The following is a 20,951-nucleotide window of genomic DNA, read 5'->3' as shown; positions in this document are numbered from 1 at the left end:
TAGATCTGGCTAGTTTCTTTGTTTCAGTGCATCAGTGTCCATTTTTCAAGCCCAGTACTATATCTGGTCCTGCTCTCAGCAGAATGCAGACCTTTTTTCTCAAAGGTCCAAGTCTTATGTAGGTTTTGCAGTGAGTTTGCTTGAGGGAAGGTGAAGACTTGACAATGTTTTCATTACAATTTCAATTTGCAACACAGGTAGCAAACTTAGAAACAACTTCAGTAAGCCAAAGAGGCTTCTTCTGCTTCCTTCATTCAGCTATCTTTGACTTGCAAGTGACGTCAAAACGAAATAGAAACCCGGATGTCGGCCATGTTGGTGGATATACACATGCGGGGTCAAGCGACATTCCATACAAAACATAGTCACGCGTGCGCAACTCTCTTTTTTCCCCACTGTTTTAAGCGTTCTTTTAGCTATGCTATATCTTTGTGCTGTATATGGTTGTGGTCACAACAGTACTTGTGACCGTGGCACGTTCTGATTTTTTTAGAATTCCGTCCGTGATTCGGAAAGAGGGCGAGGAAACTCCGAGGCTTAGTACGGAGAGGAGACGAGCGCGGCTGAACAACATCGGCAGGGCTGATCTAACAGAGGCTAAAACCAAAACAGCTCGTGTTTGCAGTAATCATTTTATCTCAGGTGAGATTCAAAAGCTTTCTCGATAATATCATGGAAGAATTTTATTTCTTGTTGCTAGAATTTTGCTATAAAATGAGCGTTCTCTCATCGTGGTTCACTCGGTCGTTGTTAACACGTGTATTACCATTTCGCTTCTAGGAGCGCCAGCAAAATTGTACCTGATATAAATTGAAATGTGATTTGTGAGCCATAAAGCTAGAGACTTGTCAAAATTTCACACTTCGTCTGTTGTTTACAGATAGAAGTAAACTAAATGCAAAAGAATCCATGGACTTATACGCCTTCATTTGAGATTTCTCGACCCACAAAGCCTGCCAAACCAGATAGAACGCGATATCTGGGTACTCAATGGTCGGTAGAAGCGTCTTATCCTCGGAAAAATCCGGCTTTTTAAAATAATATGGGTCAAAACTACACATATCTATCTTCTCTTTGTATTGAATCTTTGCTTGACTGTTCAAATCGTGGTAATACTGAGAAAATTCAGCATTGTTTACAGACACACTTTCAGCGGCTGCCGTCCTAGTTGCTTTGTATATCCACCATCATGGTGGACGCTCATGACGTAGCACATTTTGATCACATGGTTGCAAGTCATCTATAGTCCTGCATGCCACAGGATGGCAATAGCGTAATCAGACTCCTGATCTTTTTCTAATTCGAGTCTTTTTCTAATTTCATATCTAACTTTCATATCTAAAACAAATCATTTTTGAATAAAACAGGATATAGAAGTGTCCTTTACGATGACAATGAGGTTATTTCAAGGCAATGTGTGTTAAAAAAATTACTGGAATGTACAGTAGATATCTGAGTTAAAGAGTCAATGACCTGTGAACAGGTCCACAGTGCGCACTACCTGTGTCTGGGACAAACTATTTAATACAAGACATATTTCAGACTCATTTATACTGCATACAAGTGGATTACTAAATCCTTCTGGGCTTCACACCCGACCTAGACCCAGGACAGCTTCCGTGGTTGTCCACTGTGATAGTGGGACTGCCTGTTAGTCTGTTAATAGAACCATCAGTCTAAGTTGTGACTTGGCAGAAGCATGTTTTGTTTCTAAAATGTTAGTTGTTGGAAATTACTACATATAAAATATGCAAGTTTTCATCCCAACGTATAAATGAATAAGGACAGAACTGGGCGAATTTGGCCTTAAAGCACTGGTCTAATACATAGTTTTCACATGACATCACAGAGTCGGGGATTCCCTAGTGGCGGCCATCTTGTGGGTCAAGCTTACCGTACGGGTCACTGAGCACACATTGTAACGTGCGAGTACAAAGTCTTCAAAAGAACCCAAGCAGGCTATTTAAAGCTAGCAATGGTGCACACCTGTTGTATTCACGGCTGTCGTAATAGGTCAGATGATGACGTCAAGCGGAGCTTTTATGAAATTCCCACTGTACGGGAGCACGAAGGCGAGCAAACAAAGAAACTCAGCATACAAAGGAGAAATCTATGGCTTGCGAGAATCAACCGCAAGGATTATCAGCCTTCCAAGCACAGCAAAGTCTGCTCCGATCATTTTATACTAAGTGGTAAGTTGTTTAAATAAACAATCAATTGTGTTTAAGTTTGTTTTTGGAAACCAAAACATCGTGTAAACAATCTCTGGAGAATGCCTAACTGGAACCGCTGAGTGTACTGTATTTATAAAAACATTTGGTACAAGGCTGCAAACATATGATTATTACTGGCCTATAAATTGTCATATTTATCATAACAAACACAAAATGTAACAAGCCTACATACCATTATATTACAAAGTTTATACTGACATGGTACTGTAATACCACTAATGGATGTAAAATTTGTCTTAAATCAACTCGATATTATACACACACATGTATTTATGCAGTGTTGAGAGCTCTAAAATTCCAATGTTTACATACCCTGGCTGTAATTAGGACACGACTGTCACTTGTTTTTATATGGTGGACTTCACGGACCCAGCCACAGACAAAATAATTGTATGACTCCAGCGACTTGTATGCTTTGAGGTCGTCAAGTGTGTAGGCACTTTTACTATTCACGAAATAGTTCATAATATCAGGGTACGATATGGATGGCAGCCCTGCATAGTCACTTGAAAATGCTTCTTTGTCCACTTCGTAGGGGTCAATTCCCCCAATCAAGGCCAGTTTGGCTGCATACCGTTGTCGTGAGATGTCGTCCAATGTATCTATATACTTCCGTTTGCTTGATTTTGCCGACATTGATCTTTATTTTAGAAAACTTACTATAAAACTTCATAAATTCGTCCGAGATAACGTAGCCGGTAATGGCGATGGTCCGTTTTGTTTGCTCCACAAGATGGCGGCTGGAAGGCGTTCCCCGGAATGCCGTGACATCAGTGAAAACTATCTATAGTTAGAGAAGCAGTTTTGGGACCAAAAGGATGCTGGTTCAATTCTCTGGACCAGCAGGAACGGCTTGAGTAACCTCCAACTGCTCCTCAGGCTGCTCTGGATATGTTGTACGTGACTCTGGATAAGAGCGTCTGCTAAATGCCTGTAATGTAATGGTCTCCTAAAACAAGGAAACAGCCATCAAAAGCCATCTGCATGATCATGATGGTGAAAAGTGCAAACTAGATGCAGATTACTTTGCCCTTTTTCACCATCATGATATGGTGTCAAATCTTCTTCTTCTTCTTCCTTTTGGCAGCTCCAGTTAGGGGTCACCACCGTTCATGATCTGGATCTGCATATTTGATTTGGCATAGGTTTTACACCGGATGCCCTTCCTGATGCAACCCTCCCCAGTCTATCTGGGCTTGGGACTGGCAGTAAGTATGTACTGTTTTGTTCAGTCCCAATGGCTGGGTATTTTACCTTTGAACTGTGGGAGGAAACCGGAGCAGCCGGAGGAAACTCATGCAGACACAGGGAGAACATGCAAACTCCAAAGAGAAAGGCCCCCATGATATGGTGTCAAATATTGATAGATGCTGCAAATATAACAGATATAACATATATAACAATATAACATTATTCCTATATTGTTTTTGACACATCCTTGTCAACTTCCTCTCACTATTTCATTTTGGGGAACCACTGTCACCATCTTATGAGCTGTTTTAATACCTTATCAGCCCAAGTTCGCTTTGTCAGGTGACCCCTTGATGCCAGATGGCCAAACGAACAATGAGAACAAAATGAAATAACTGAATTCTTCATGGAGGACATGTGAGGGAGAACACTTCTGGCTGCCATTTGTAGGGCCATTCCAAACTGAAGTGCTGCTTAATTGCTTTAAAGGGCTTTTAAAATGGTCATTAATAACTGGACCATTCATGGTCATTAATGATGGACACTTCACCATTACACTGAATAGAAAAATGTTGGCAGCAGTTATTAAATTTGTAGGTCAAGATCAAATATGACAATGAGCATACCTAATGATCTGTGTTTCTCTGTGTTTGGACAATTAATACATGTTACAATAGCTGAGGACTACAACGGCCATGATAACTTTAGGACTGCGGTTGCCATGAACAGTTTTGCATTTACATCAGCAATCAAACAGTTGATTACGTGAACAAAATAGAACATGTTAAAACAATAATTAATTTCCTGGTTATACAGTTACTCTTTTTGACCATATAGGACAGTTATAGAGGCGAGCTATTTATAATCACGCTATCTGTTATCACCCAGATGAGGGTGGGTTCCCTTTTGAGTCTGGTTCCTCTCAAGGTTTCTTCCTTGGGTCGTCTCACCTCAGGCTTGCTCATCAAGGTCAAATTTATAAATTCATATGTTTAAAATTTATATTTGTCAGGGTGCAGGCACTTATGGATGCAAGCACAGGGGAGAGCGGGTGCGTCACGAACTGTTAACAAATTCAAATCAGTAAGCTGAAGACATAGTCAAGGATGGGCATGGGTCGGTCGATCAGCAAACGGGATGTCAAAGGGCAGGCGAGAAAACTGAGTCAGGAAATAAATGTAAACCGAGTCAAAACACGAGTAGTCAGGCAGGAAGTCAGAAGACTTGGTATGATCAGGTACGGAGACACAGAACAATACTTCGCAACAGGTGTTTGTGACTGATGAGCTTATATAGGGAAGTGATTACTGGCAAATAGGAGACAGGTGCACTTGTTAGTACTCCGGAGATGAGGGGCGCTGTGGTGCTTGGGAGATGTAGTCCAGAGCGGCTATGTTTAGAAGCTGCTCCGAACTCAGGTTTTCAACGCTGTTACTGACTTTTTTATATATATATATATATATATATATATATATATATATATAGAGAGAGAGAGAGAGAGAGAGACATAAACTGTTGCATTTTTTCCTAGTTTGTGCAAAAAATTGTGAAGAATAATATAAAACCATTGTGCCTACCACAAAGGTGAATTGGTTTAGTCTTGACTCTTGGTTGACAGTGTTGGGTGATGGGTAACGTAGTGATGCTCAAGTGCCACAGTAACACAATTGGATAAGAAAATGTATAAGCCATCAGGTGCCCAGTTTAGGAAAAAAGAGTTAAGAAGAAGAGCAGAAATGCACAAAAGATAAAGGAATGCAGCTATCTCATCACTTAATGAGTGTAATTTTATGCATGTAATGAAATAGGCTAGTACAGTATAACACATGTTCGTTAGCCTGTGTTGCTCTGTTGCTTGCTATACCGTAACACATAGGGTGACGATATTCTGTTTTCTGTCCAACGAGCTTACATAACACTGGACATCATTTCACACAGTTTCATCATGATAATGTTTGTACCTCCAGCAAAAACCTAACTAGCACAATTATTCGAATAATTTGATTATTTTTATCTGTATTTATATACTACAATTTGTTTCTATTTGTCTTTGTTACTTCTTTTGATTGAGTCTTCTTTTTTGTATATCCATCCATCCATTATGTGTAGCCGCTTATCCTGTGCAGGGTTGCAGGCAAGCTGGAGCCTATCCCAGCTGACTACGGGCGAAAGGCGGGGTACACCCTGGACAAGTCGCCAGGTCATCACAGGGCTGACACATAGACACAGACAACCATTCACACTCACATTCACACCTACGCTCAATTTAGAGTCACCAGTTAACCTAACCTGCATGTCTTTGGACTGTGGGGGAAACCGGAGCACCCGGAGGAAACCCACGCGGACACGGGGAGAACATGCAAACTCCACAAAGAAAGGCCCTCGCCGGCCACTGGGCTCAAACTCAGGACCTTCTTGCTGTGAGGCGACAGCGCTAACCACTACACCACCGTGCCACCCATTTTGTGTGTGTAATGTATATTTATTTGTGTTGTTCTAAATATCTGAATAAAACCACATTCATGTGAGTTCATGTATGCAGAAGTGGGTGGATAGCGCTTTGCTCCCAGTGTGTTGGTTGCACCGGCTCCTAAAGACAAGCTGTCCTTGGAGGAAGCACGTAATCACCTTTGTGTCTGGTGGGCGGAAATTGGCCATGACTAAATTAAGAAGAAAATCTGGGGAAAAGAATAGAAATGGTCAAAAAGTTGCCTACAAACTCAAAATGATCACAATTTCTAATAGCAACAGCTGATTACTCATTTCTGTTATTGTCTGCATGTGCATGAGTATGTATAATGTATTTCTTTAAAATATTTATTTATATAAATATTGCATAAATAAATATTAAATAAATTTACATAAATATTACTTTCAAGCATTTGCATTTTCAGACATTTCTATAAAATGACTAATTAAGCAACTCTGCACGACTTCCCATCCGACTTCTCCACTCCAAATGGTGACGTCAGGCTCTGTTTAGCTGCAGTACCGCTAGTGAACAGCAGGGGGCAGTCAAACTTCATCCAGCTAACTGCAGTGTCCTGGGCTTCAGTTTTCCATTCGCTTTGACATGTATCTCATAATAATAATAATAATAATAATAATAATAATATGTAGAATAGTATGAGGATGTGTTAATTGATGGAGACTACCGTTGAGAACTTTGTATATCCCAGTGTCACAGAAGTTGGCCTGATGCTCAAGAATAATGTGGATGAAGTGGAGAGGCTGTCCTACTGGCGCCAGGTCAACAACCTGTTCCTAAATGTCAACAAGACTAAGGAACTGGTTGTGGACTTCACAAGGGGACAACAGAGGACATACACAACTCATACGATCAATAACACCCCAGTGGAGAGAATGAGCAGCTGAAGGTACCTCAGTGTACACATCAGTGAAGATCTGCCATGGACTCTGCACACCTTAGCTACAATACAGAAGTCGAGACAGTGTCTATCATCTGTGTGAGCTGAGGAAGTTCAACATCTCCTCAGATATCCAGAGTTTCATCAACACTGAAGTCTGCTGAACGGACTTCTACACCAGGCAGTGCACAACCACAGCAGGTAAGATTTTAAAGGATCCCACACACCCCAAAAGCAGACTGTTTTGGTGAAAACACCTCCACAATCACATGATCAGGACTGAGATACTAAGCAGGAGCTTCTTTCCCCAAGCCATCAGAACCCTGAATTTATGACCATTAACACCCTTCAGCTCCTCTGCACATGACATTCATACACACACAGCACCTAATCATACATGTCACATACAATATGCATATTGATATGTCCATCTATTCATCCGTTATCTGTAGCCGCTTATCCTGTTCTACAGGGTCGCAGGCAAGCTGGAGCCTATCCCAGCTGACTATGGGTGAGAGGTGGGGTACACCCTGGACAAGTCACCAGGTCATCACAGGGCTGACACATAGACACAGACAACCATTCACACCAGTCACCAGTTAACCTAACCTAACCTGCATGTCTTTGGACTGTGGGGGAAACCGGAGCACCCAGAGGAAACCCACGCAGACACGGGGAGAACATGCAAACTCCACACAGAAAGGCCCTCGCCGGCCACTGGACTCGAACCCAGGACCTTCTTGCTGTGAGGCGACAGCGCTAACCACTACACCACCGTGCCGCCCCAATTGATATGTCTATTTTTCTATATTCTTGTTTTGTCTGCACTCTTCCTAACTCCCTTACCTCTATATTCATTTTTATATTGTCTGTAGAATGTATTTCTTGTTCTTGATATGCACTGTCTCTGGAGTAGAAAAAAAAAACAAGCATGTCTGTTAATTCTTTAATCCCTTCTGAGAAATATAGAATAAAATTAAGGTTAAAATAAGTATGTATTAGGATACTTGTCTAATCAGCTCCGTTTATGACTTTATGAAAATTCCCAGAGTGATGAGGAGACCTGAATAAAATCTTGCAATTGTTTCAGAAAAAGAGTCACATGGTCATTTTTTGAATACGCCTTATCACCTTCATATAACAATATGATATTGCCATGGAAATAAAGAAAGACGTATTGTGTGATTTTATGACACTATGAGAAAGAAAGAAAGAAAGAAAGAAAGAAAGAAAGAAAGAAAGAAAAAGGGCATGGTGTTCTTAATAAAAACCATGAAGACTTTTTGTTCTTTGTTTACATGTGTATCAAGTAAGTGGACTTGATTGTGAGCATGGAGCGGAAGGATGGATAAGGGGAACTCCTGTGTTTCCAGTTACACATGCCCGCTGGTGCAAATGTGTTTGTATTTGTGTGTGTGTGTGTGCACATGTGTGTGCATGTAGCCACTCTGATGTGGGTCATTACCCCTCTCTCCCTGGGGAAAAGCAGCAGAGAGAGGAGGAGGGGAGGATGGATGAAGGAGTGTGTGGGGGGTTGGGGATCTCAGGGGAGAAGAATCCAATAAATCAGCCCACTGTCTCTGTGCTGACATGAGAGTCGTCTGTAGTGTGTGTGTGTGTGTGTGTGTGTGTGTGGAGACAGAGAAAGAAGAGTGATAATATATCATCACTGAATCACAATAAGTGAAGACTTGGCATCTTTTGCTATGATCTGGATTTAAAAATAGCTTTGTGCTCCTGTTTGTGATATCAGTGACATTGTAGGTTTTTGTGCACTTTATGACTCATCTTCATTATACAATTGTGGCTCTGCCAGGAACCCAAATCCAAAGTGAACACAGGAATTAATGGAATTAGCATCCTTGTTTATCTTAGGGGTCAAGACACTGATGAGAAAGAAAAAAAAATTATATATATATATATATATATATATATATATATATATATATATATATAAAATCCCAGTTGTCGCTTTGAAATGTTGACATTCTACGGCATTTGTTCCTTTACACATCATTTTTGTCCCTAAAATAGACTGTTGCTTTGCTTATCTTGTTTAATAATCAGCACACATGCAAACACACATCCTGCAGCCCAACACACCATCAGCTCGTAACAGGAAACACACTGCAACATGGCTCTGCAATCCACTGCCTTGCTTATGACTATTTCTAATAGAAGCTGGAAGGAAAGACAAGCACTTGGCATTAAAATTCATAGGGGGAAAATGGCAATAATTCCCAGCTCCTCCTTTTTCTGTAGCCTAGCCATTTCCTTCTCTCTTTTAACCATATCCTTTCTTTCTGCTTCTTCCTTCACACTGCGCTCTCTCTCTCTCTCTCTCTCTCTCTCTCTCTCTCCTCTTTCTTATTTCTGTGCAGCACCTTGGGATGGCTTGTGATTTCTTTCTACACTGAGAAAATTACTTTTCTCCCCCCTCAACGTCTCCAATTATGGACTGAGCTAAAGGGCTTGTGCCCTTGGCATACCAATAAACACTGTCAGGACATTTTTATCTACATGATGAAGGTACAGACAGTTTAGCTCAATGACGCTTGAAAAGAGGCAGATAATGTTGTTCATCAAAAGAGACTGTGAATTTTAGATAAAAAAAAAAAAAAATCCCATGGATTTTCAAGGTCAACACATTCAGGAGGTAGTAGGATCTAGCACTATCTTCTAGAAAAGGTTCTTCTGTACAGAGTGTATACATGAATGCAACACTGATGCAGGAATCCAGTAGGACATCACACCCATCTCTAGTTCTGACACTGGATATGGATTATAATTGCTGAAACGCTTTTGTGCAAAAACATGAGACTCTCAACGATAGGCAAATAAATATTTTTTTTTTTAAATCTCCTAACCTACTTTTTTTTTTGCACAAAAGCAATCCAAAACAGTGCGACGAAAGGGTTAACTGTTGGTCGTTTGTGCATCTGATTGACGTTTCTCTGGACCGTAGTAATGACGCCGTCCAATCAAATCGCACTTGATATCAGCCCACGTGGGTCTCCTGAGCTCTGATTGGCTAAATATGGTAACGCTGATTGTGGCTGGGTCAAACCCCACGTGGAGATTTCATTCAATCAGGGAACAATTCCACTGCTGACGATTTTTTATTGAAATTGTGCATGTTGTGTTTGTGTGTGTGTGAAGGCTATATGTAATTTGGTAAATGCAGAATAGGGATGTGTATAAACCTGGACAGGATGTTTGTGCAATTGATCAACATAGAGAAAACACGAGGTCTCACAACAACAACAACAAGAAGAGGCGATTTCATTTCATTTCATTTCGAGTGGTTAAAAAGATTTTAAATGAGAGCTTGGTTTGCTTCTTGACCTGTTTAAGTGCTCCTGATAAAATGATAAATATGGAATATCATACAGCCTTGTATTCATCTGGTGCGCTTTAATTTTTTATGCACAACTCCCTGTGAGAGAGAGAGAGAGAGAGAGAGATCATTTAGATTAGATAGAACCCCCCTGCACGCTGCGGGAGGGATTTGCGTGTTTCCCACAAGAAAAGAAGTCTCAAATGTCCCATTGAAAGGCGGCGGAGGTTCAGGAAAGGAAGGAGAGAGAGAGAGGGAGAGAGAGAGAGAAACACAGCGCGCGAGACAAAAGAGATTGTGCGGCTGCGCTGCTGGCTGTCGGACTCTCAGCTTCTCCTCGGCGGCTCTGAGACTCGTTAGCCATCTTACTCCTTATTCTCATTCTCCGACTTTGAGCAGAGCAGAGCAGAGCAGAGCAGGGTGGAGAGCATCTACAAACAGCTTTCTTTCTTTTACTCGAAGTAAGAGTGAAGACGAGACTCGGGCGCATCTTTGATCAGCGCCGCTGCTACACTACACACACACACACACTATACACACAGTACACTATACACACAGTACACTATACACTACAGTACACTATACACACAGTACACTATACACTACAGTACACTATACACTACAGTACACTATACACTACAGTACAGTAGACGGTGCTGCTGCTCGGCGATAAACAGAACAAAGAGCTAGTTGGAGTAAAAGGAAATGAGCCCAGCTTTAGTCCAACACTGAAACGAGAAACCAAATGCACTTCTGAGCTCTGAGAGCCTCAAACTCTCCGTCTGTCTCTTCTGCAACAAAAACACTGGAAGAGGAAGAAGAAGAAAAAGACCGCAAAACCACAACACACCATGTTTCCACAGAACAGACCACCGGTAAGTTTACACCACTTTTACAAAATAACCTCTCGAAACACAATTCGATACACACTGTCTCTCAGTTTGTGTAAACCAGCTCATTGGTCAAAGCTGTAAACACACGCAGGCCTTGGGGTTGGCTCTCTTAGAAGTAGCCATTACCATCTGAGTGGGGTTTTTTTTGGGTTTGTCCTAAGGTCATGTGTGTACACCCTTACCTTACCCCCTTACACCACCCCTTACCCTACCCCCTTACCCTTACCCTACCCCTTACACCACCCCTTACCCTACCCCTTACCCTACCCCCTTACCCTTACCCTACCCCTTACACCACCCCTTACCCTACCCCCTTACCCTACCCCTTACACCACCCCTTACCCTACCCCTTACCCTACCCCCTTACCCTTACCCTACCCCCTTACACCACCCCTTACCTTACCCTACCCCCTTACCCTACCCCCTTACCTTGCCCTACCCCTTACCCTACCCCCTTACCTTACCCTACCCCTTACACCACCCCTTACCCTACCCCTTACACCACCCCTTACCCTACCCCCCTTACCCTACCCCCTTACCCTACCCCTTACCCTACCCCTTACACCACCCCTTACCCTACCCCCTTACCCTACCCCCTTACCTTACCCTACCCCCTTACCTTACCCTACCCTTTACACCACCCCTTACCCTTCCCCCTTACCTTACCCTACCCCCTTACCTTGCCCTACCCCTTACACCACCCCTTACCCTACCCCCTTACCCTACCCCCTTACCCTTACCCTACCCCCTTACACCACCCCTTACCTTACCCTACTCCTTACACCACCCCTTACCCTACCCCCTTACCTTACCCTACCCCTTACACCACCCCTTACCCTACCCCCTTACACCACCCCTTACCTTACCCTACCCCTTACCCTACCCCCTTACACCACCCCTTACCCAACCCCCTTACACCACCTCCTTACACCACCCCTTACCCTACCCCCTTACCCCCCCTTACCCTACCCCCTTACCCTTACCCTACCCGCGTACACCACCCCTTACCTTACCCTACTCCCTTACCTTTACCCTACCCCCTTACACCACCTCCTTACACCACCCCTTACCCTACCCCCTTACCTTACCCTACCCCCTTACACCACCCCCTACCCTACCCCCTACCCTACCCCCTTACCTTACCCTACCCTCCCACCCCAACCCACCCCTACAACAGTTTTCCCCTCAGACCCGAGAGTATAGTGGACTTCCTTTCATCTTTCTCACAGCATTTCAACTAACTATAAAAGATGCCCTTTCTTCTCTGGCCTGTCTTATCAACCAGACTTATCTTCACACATTGTCTGTTTCTTTGTCATGCATTGATTTATGAACCGTTTCACATTTTAAGTTCAATACAAAGCTATACAGGAGTTTGAATTTGTTTGCGGAAGACGGGTTTACAATAGCATTGTTCCTGTAAAAGGTTTTGATTTTAATTGAAGTTAAAACAAACATGTATTAGGAGCCTCCTTTAGATTTCAGTATAGCTAATGCTATACTGAAATCCCCCCACCACCACTCCACCCTTCCCACGATCCCCCACCCATTCGTGTTAACCATCGACCCCACAAATCCCCCAGCACTCATTTCCGAAGGGGTGGAACTTGGGTGGCTTCTTTTCCATCTCCGAGCTTTGACTGAAGAGGTCAGATGTATGGTTTTGATGGAGTCCTACCTTGCACTAGACTGAACATCCACACTACAGAGAGAAAAAGCTGGGCTGTGGCCTCCATCCAGCCACCACTTATCCATTATGTTTAGAAAGGAATGAACAACCGAGCCTCGTGCTGGTGGCTGGTATTTTAGTAATTCAGTGTATTCTCCCTTCCGTTGTGAGCATATAGTATCCATTTTACATCCATAGCATGTGTCGTGGCAAAACATATTGTTTACCTTCTTTGTAGATACATTATGCACAGTATGGAACAAATTGACCGTATAGTATTCTTTAGCTGATGAGGTACAAATTGAGCAAAAATGGCAAAAAAAAAAAAAATTCACATCACAATATGTGTATAATTCTTTTTTTTATTAAATTAATACCTTCACATATGTGAAGAAGTGCTTGATGACGAGAAACATTATTTAAATGTTTTACCATCTGTAGTATCGGTGATTTTCTTAATATCCTTATATAATGAGCACACATGATGTTTTCCTCTTAAATAGAAACAATTTACCAACAATTAATTTTTTTAAATTAAAGAACAACATTTTCCCTTTTACTCTATTTATAGTTACGTTTAATATATTTTTTCCTCTCGAAGATAAGACTTTCTGTCCTGAAGACTTAAGTTTACAGCTTTGCCTCTGACCGCTACAAAGCGCTGACACCAGAGACATCATTGGTAAATGTTAACTGTCTCCAAGCCTCAGTTTTTAATTAGGCTTTGGTTATATACACCATTTTCCATTTACATCCCTGTGAATTAGTTGTTACTATAGAACCAAAACATTAGAATGAGCACGTTAATATAAACCTGTCATTTGAATTACAGCCAATCAGAATCAAGACTCTAACCGCGCTGTGATGCAACAATAAACTAGGAAAAGGAAGAACCATGAAACAATTGGTGCAAATGTGCATTATGTACATCCTGAGAAAAATAGTGGCTGGTGATGTTTTTATAATTGTATTAGTTAGCTGTTTGGTATTTTTTATTCATAATTTTATGCATTCGCACCTTCATTTCATTAATATGCCTTTACTTATGCAGCCACTGCAGACTACGACTTGAGAATAAGCATTTTTATTTGGCTATAGGAAAAGGCACTAAAATCATTCAGTATGTTTACATGCACACACATTCCACTATTATTCAGAGTTTGATACGAGTCATGTGAAGAGCCGTTTGGATATTCTGAATTACGTGTTTTCTAATTACATGGGATATGCCGACAATATTCAGGTTTTAGGAACATTCTTTGGACATCATGTTCGGCATAATGCCGAGTCAGTGCTGTCAATGACAGACACTTGATATATTACACACACGCACAAACACAGGGCTCGACATTAACTTTTTAATCCACTTGTCCGGTCAGACAAGCATGATTTTTCACGTGTCCTGACCATAACCTTTTTATTACTATGTATTTACTAGTCCAATGAAAGGAAAGTGGTGAACAAAGTTTATCAAAAAGCAGGTTTAGTTATAATGATCATTATGCTTTAATAAAACTCAAACTTTCACAATAAAACAAAAACTCTCCAATGCCCCATTATGATACGTGTTATAACCCATTACCTGATGTGTAGTTTTTGGAGTTAGATTCACCCAAATTCAAAGCTCATCTCATCTCACTATCTCTAGCCGCTTTATCCTGTTCTACAGGGTCGCAGGCAAGCTGGAGCCTATCCCAGCTGACTACGGGCGAGAGGCGGGGTACACCCTGGACAAGTCGCCAGGTCATCACAGGGCTGACACATAGACACAGACAACCATTCACACTCACATTCACACCTACGGTCAATTTAGAGTCACCAGTTAACCTAACCTGCATGTCTTTGGACTGTGGGGGAAACCGGAGCACCCGGAGGAAACCCACGCGGACACGGGGAGAACATGCAAACTCCACACAGAAAGGCCCTCGCCGACCACGGGGCTTGAACCCGGACCTTCTTGCTGTGAGGCGACAGCGCTAACCACTACACCACCGTGCCGCCCAATTCAAAGCTTCTGGAGGAAATAAAGTTAAATATTGATTAATCCAGTAAAACTTTGTATAAATAAATGTAAAGAAATGAAACCAAAAGAAAAAAGTTAGGCATGATAAGGGTGACAGAATCACGTTGTGAATGAAAACAAACCGTAAATGAGTTCGGTACTGTCGTAAAAATTCCTGCAAAATATATTACGACGTTTGTGATGGTTAATGTGAACCATACAAAAGAAAAATACAATAAATGTCTGAATTAAATGAAGATTCACCACAGATATTTATTTTATCGAGGTATTTGATTTCTCCGATTTCGACGAATTCGGAGTCTAATAATCTGTAATTAGATATTACGCCATGGTTCTTTTTACACTCGCACCTGCTGCACTTGGCTTCCCTGGAATTTCATAAACAATAACACCGCCGGATCACTGAGGGGACTGAACTAGTTTTGTTGGAACTGTATTGATGTAACGCTTGAATAATTACGATAAAAATGGTGATTTTCAACAAATATTCAACTTGTCCCATCAGACAATCAGATGCAGGTTTGACGTGTCCAGCCCAAACATTTGGTTGTCCCAGACAGTCGGACTACCATTAATGTCGAGCCCTGATTTATTTTATATAATAAATAAAAGAGAGAGAGGGGATATTACATGGTGGTGTGGAGATATGAAGTTTATCTTTGAGTGGGGAATGTATATTTCACGAGTGAGCAAAGTGAACGAGTGAAATACTTTCCATACGAGAAGATAAACTTCATATCTTCAAGTCAGTGTGTGATTTTTCTTTTTATTATATAGACACATTGACAAAAAAGAAAGTAACCTAACTTACAGTGGTGCTTGAAAATTTGTGAACCCTTTAGAATTTTCTATATTTCTGCATAAATATGACCTAAAACATCATCAGATTTTCACACAAGTCCCAAAAGTAGATAAAGAGAACCCAGTTAAACAAATGAGACAAAAATATTATACTTGGTCATTTATTTATTGAGGAAAATGATCCAATATTATAGATCTGTGAGTGGCAAAAGTATGTGAACCTCTAAGATTAGCAGTTAATTTGAAGGTGAAATTAGAGTCAGGTGTTTTCAATCAATAGGATGACAATCAGGTGTGAGTGGGCACCCTGTTTTATTTAAAGAACAGGGATCTATCAAAGTCTGATCTTTACAACACATGTTTGTGGAAGTGTATCATGGCATGAACAAAGGAGATTTCTGAGGACCTCAGAAAAAGCGTTGTTGATGCTCATCAGGCTGGAAAAGGTTACAAAACCATCTCTAAAGAGTTTGGACTCCACCAATCCACAGTCAGACAGATTGTGTACAAATGGAGGAAATTCAAGATAATTGTTACCCTCCCCAGGAGTGGTCAACCAACAAAGATCACTCCAAGAGCAAGGCGCGTAATAGTCGGTGAGGTCACAAAGGACCCCAGGGTAACTTCTAAGCAACTGAAGGCCTCTATCACACTGGCTAATGTTAATGTTCATGAGTCCACCATCAGGAGAGCACTGAACAACAATGGTGTGCATGGCAGGGTTGCAAAGAGAAAGACACTGCTCTCCAAAAAGAACATTGCTACTCGTCTGCAGTTTGCCAAAGATCACATGGACAAGCCAGAAGGCTTTTTGAAAAATGTTTTGTGTATGGATGAGACCAAAATAGAACTTTTTGGCTTAAATGAGAAGCATGATGTTTGGAGAAAGGAAAACACTGCATTCCAGCATAAGAATCTTATCCCATCTGTGAAACATGGTGGTGGTAGTATCATGGTTTGGGCCTGTTTTGCTGCATCTGGGCCAGGACGGCTTGCCATCATTGATGGAACAATGAATTCTGAATTATACCAGCGAATTCTAAAGGAAACTGTCAGGACATCTGTCCATGAACTGAATCTCAAGAGAAGGTGGGTCATGCAGCAAGACAATGACCCTAAGCACACAACTTGGTCTACCAAAGAATGGTTAAAGAAGAATAAAGTGAATGTTTTGGAATGGCCAAGTCAAAGTCCTGACCTTAATCTAATGGAAATGTTGTGGAAGGACCTGAAGCGCGCAGTTCATGTGAGGAAACCCACCAACATCCCAGAGTTGAAGCTGTTCTGTACGGAGGAATGGGCTAAAATTCCTCCAAGCCAGCGTGCAGGACTGATCAACAGTTACCGCAAACGTTTAGTTGCAGTTATTGCTGCACAAGGGGGTCACACCAGATACTGAAAGCAAAGGTTCACATACTTTTGCCACTCACAGATATGTAATATTGGCTCATTTTCCTCAATAAATAAATGACCAAATATAATATTTTTGTCTCATTTGTTTAACTGGGTTCTCTTTATCTACTTTTAGGACTTGTGTGAAAATCTGATGATGTTTTAGGTCATATTTATTCAGAAATATAGAAAATTCTAAAGGGTTCACAAACTTTCAAGCACCACTGTAGTAAAACAATTCATCAATTTCCTCACAAGTAACATATTGAGAAATATGTCACAGTTGCCGTTCTCAGTGTATGTAGTTCATCTCAGGATGTAGTTTGTACAAAAAGTATGAGTGGTGTATTTCCCAGTAAAACACTTGTGTCCATGTAATGTATAAATATTTGACATTTACATCCACTGTGGCTCCAGAAGACTGCAGTTTTATACTGTAAACAATTGCACATTTCCGTTTGGTAGAACCTTCCAAACCTCTTGTTTGGCCAGGTCAGGTGTCACTGATTATGGTTCTCATCTGCAGGAGAGAGGAAGGTGGTGTTTACATTAGACCGTATCCGTATTGTTTTCGTTGCAGATGCACTGTCCGTGCACATTAAAACGCCGGAAAACGACTCCACAGGCGGAACAGTTTGAATCCGCCAGGGCCCACGTATTCAACCCAGTACGTATCTGATCCGGTGCTGTGTAAACATTGAAGAACGAGGATACGCAGTGCTGAGCTCTAGCTGACGTCGTCATTGGACAACGTCACTGTGACATCTACCTTCCTGATTCGCTGGCGTTGGTCATGCCACGTTGGTCATGTGAATGAGCAATACAGGAAGTGTGTTGAGGAAGTCATTAAGTGACTGAGCAATACAGGAAGTGTGTTGTTTACCGTAGCACTAAATAGTCTTGTTGTAATCACAAAAAACGGCCGTTCTGCGAGGTGAAGAGTGTACCGAACACTGTTAGATCCTTCTAGCATAAACACGAAGGCCGTACACGGTGTAAAAAAGGCGTCATTGTAGTACCAGTACCGCCGATAACAGACTGGCATACTTCATTTTTTACAACGACATCCTTCCACTTGCAAGTGGTGAGTGACTTGCGCATGCCCGATATGCACTGGGATCATGTGACGTGCCGTCTAATTAGTCATGTGATTAGCGTATCCGTGTATTGGCGTTGCTGTGTGCACGGGGAACGGTTTTGTTGCGGGCACAGAAATTGTGTGTGTGTGTACGCGAATCGTTTTAAAAACGTTAATCTGATGATCCGCTGATTCGAAATAATGTAAACAGGGCTGAAGACTAGTGAGCTATTGAGGTATTTCACCTGACGTCACAGGGTCACGTGACGCCCCGGTGTCTGCCATTTTGAACGTCAAGCTAGCTAATGTCAACAACAGTAGCTGGTATGTTACTGTAGCAATGTTTACGTTCAGTCATTTGGATGACTGTTAAAACCTTTCAGTCTCAAGCTTTTCCTTTACTGGATTTACTAGTTTACTGAGCTAGCGCGCGCCGGCCGCCGGGGAGCTAGCGCGCGCCGGCCGCCGGTGAGCTAGCGTGCGCTAGCTCCCAGCTTGCCCGAGCGCGCTGGCTCAGTAAACTAGTAAATCCAGTAAAGGAAAAGCTTGAGACTGAAAGGTTTTAACAGTCATCCAAATGACTGAACGTAAACATTGCTACAGTAACATACCAGCTACTGTTGTTGACATTAGCTAGTGCTAACAGCTAGCTGCTAGTGCACTGCTACAACTACACCGACCCTAATAATACAGTTCTTGGTCATTGCCTGGTAACAGCAAATTTATAACGGGCCATGTCTCAACAGACTAAGAAGTTATTTCAATGACATTTAATAACATTTTGTTTATCCTGAGGACCGAAAGTAAATGAAGATGTGAACAAACCTTAGCTGTAATAAGATGGCGACCACCGGCTCCAGGGACGACCCGCTGATGTAGGCATGTTACCCAGCCTGACACAAAATATTTGTAGGCATCCAAACTCTTATACGCTTTCAGATCAATACCTGTGTATGGCGATGGGTTTTTAACGACATAGGTATACAGATCATGTGGGCCGAAGTCAGGTAAAGACGAGGGCTTCGTGTACTTCCGTACGTCAGTGAACAATCCTGGTGGAAGCAGGTAAACATCGTTCTCTAAGCCTGCTAACCTCAATTTTTGCAAATACCTCTCCCTCTGCTCGCCCTGTAAATGCTCTACGTCGCTGGATAGTGAAGATGTTTTCTGCATCTCGCTCCTTTTTCTTTTATGTTTTTTGTTTGTCGCCTTCCTCGCATTCAAACTGATTCGAGCCGTGACGTCCAAAATGGCAGCATCACATGACTTGGTCACGTGGGTGAAATACCTCAATAGGCCATTTCCAGTTATCAAAATTATAGATGAGCTTTTAGAAGGAACCCAGTTGGTAGCTGGAGGAGGTGATCAACTTCTGTAAGCTATTATGATTCCACATTGCTCTTTATGCTAATCAGTGGTCTGTGTCCACTGCAGTAATGAAAAACGGCCGAGGTTTGATCTCGAGAATAAATCGCACTAACTCCAGTTAAGTATGAGAGGAATTGGGAGTGCCTGCAGAATTGTCCCAGTCTTGCTTGACATTTTCCACATCTCTGAATTCTCCTAATCCTCAGCTCACAGGAATGTCTTTGGGTATCTGCGTTATGGCTACTCATCGTCTCTTCTCTATGGAATTTGTTATGCATTCCGGTATATGAGCAAGTTCTGCCAGAAGGCATGGCTTGATAAAATCTCCAAATGGAGGAAACAAATATTTTGGAGAACGCCTTATAAAGGAAGCCACCTAGAGCAATTAACACGGCTGACAGCCCGACTGGCCGGCATTGCTAATGTATCCTGACAGCAGTGGAAATTTGCATAACGAGTTTGTGGAGACAGGAGAGAAAAGATGTGGCACTAATGAAACAGGTGCCTGGCACTTTTCCTCCCCGCTATCCCATCCCCCCCTTCTGTCTAAGTGAGCGATTACAAGGACTTTCCTAGGAGCTCTGAGCTGCTGGAGCCTGCGATCAATAACATAGGACCCTGCTTGGGTCAGATTCCTGGGGTGGTGCTTTAATATGCAAATAACTGTCAGTTGTTGACACTGTGTTTGAATGATTTATGGATGTTTGAACTTCAAATCCCTTATGTAGGGACATGGTGTTGTGCGTTTCTGTGGAGTTGTGTTTTGAACAGCGTTTGAGTTTTGCACCTTCAGGACAGGAAGATCAGTGGTATACAGGAAGGTGGATGTTTGGATGCTGCATCTCGGTGGCGGTCGCGTTTGTGTTTAGCAAGATGTTTCCACTATAGGCGGCAGGGTGCCACTTTGTTCTTCTCTGATTTTGATACTGATGATGAAACCTTATGTATCAGTTGTTGTTATTATTAACCATCATCTATCATACATGTCAACCTTTGGTCAATCAAACCTGTATAACCAACCTCCAAAATCCGTATTTCCCTTATAAAATCCGTATAAGATCTCATCTCATTATCTCTAGCCACTTTATCCTGTTCTACAGGGTCGCAGGCAAGCTGGAGCCTATCCCAGCTGACTACGGGTGAAAGGCGGGGTACACCCTGGACAAGTCGCCAGGTCATCACAGGGCTGACACATAGACACAGACAACCATTCACACTCACATTCACACCTACGCTCAATTTAGAGTCACCAGTTAACCTAACCTGCATGTCTTTGGACTGTGGGGGAAACCGGAGCACCCGGAGGAAACCCACGCGGACACGGGGAGAACATGCAAACTCCGCACAGAAAGGCCCTCGCCGGCCCCGGGGCTCGAACCCAGGACCTTCTTGCTGTGAGGCGACAGCGCTAACCACTACACCACCGTGCCGCCCCCGTATAAGATGCAAATTAAAATAATTTACCTAAAATTTGAATGATAATTAACAATGATATATCCAAGTTACTTTTTATTCAATATTAATAACAAACCTTCAGAATAGGGCTGCACAATTAATCGAATTTAATCGAAAATCGTGATTTTGGCTGCCACGATTT

At 42.2% G+C, this 20,951-nt stretch overlaps 1 protein-coding gene across 3 annotated transcripts in view; it reads left to right on the top strand.

Moving 5' to 3' along the window:
• Positions 1 to 10,303: 10,303 nt before the first annotated feature.
• Positions 10,304 to 20,951, top strand: part of tle2a (TLE family member 2, transcriptional corepressor a) — a 100,156-nt gene continuing 89,508 nt past the window's right edge. For all 3 annotated transcript variants that reach the window (XM_060941490.1, XM_060941489.1, XM_060941488.1), the window contains exon 1: positions 10,304 to 11,005. In XM_060941490.1, coding sequence (XP_060797473.1) covers positions 10,982 to 11,005 — 24 coding nt within the window. In that variant the 5' untranslated portion in view covers positions 10,304 to 10,981. The remainder of the gene's footprint in view (positions 11,006 to 20,951) is intronic.

The sequence above is a fragment of the Neoarius graeffei genome, chromosome 15, assembly GCF_027579695.1.
Source record: "Neoarius graeffei isolate fNeoGra1 chromosome 15, fNeoGra1.pri, whole genome shotgun sequence".
NCBI classification, from domain to species: Eukaryota; Metazoa; Chordata; class Actinopteri; order Siluriformes; family Ariidae; genus Neoarius; species Neoarius graeffei.
Note: the sequence above shows the minus strand (reverse complement) of the source record. Positions and strands in the feature narration are given on the sequence as shown.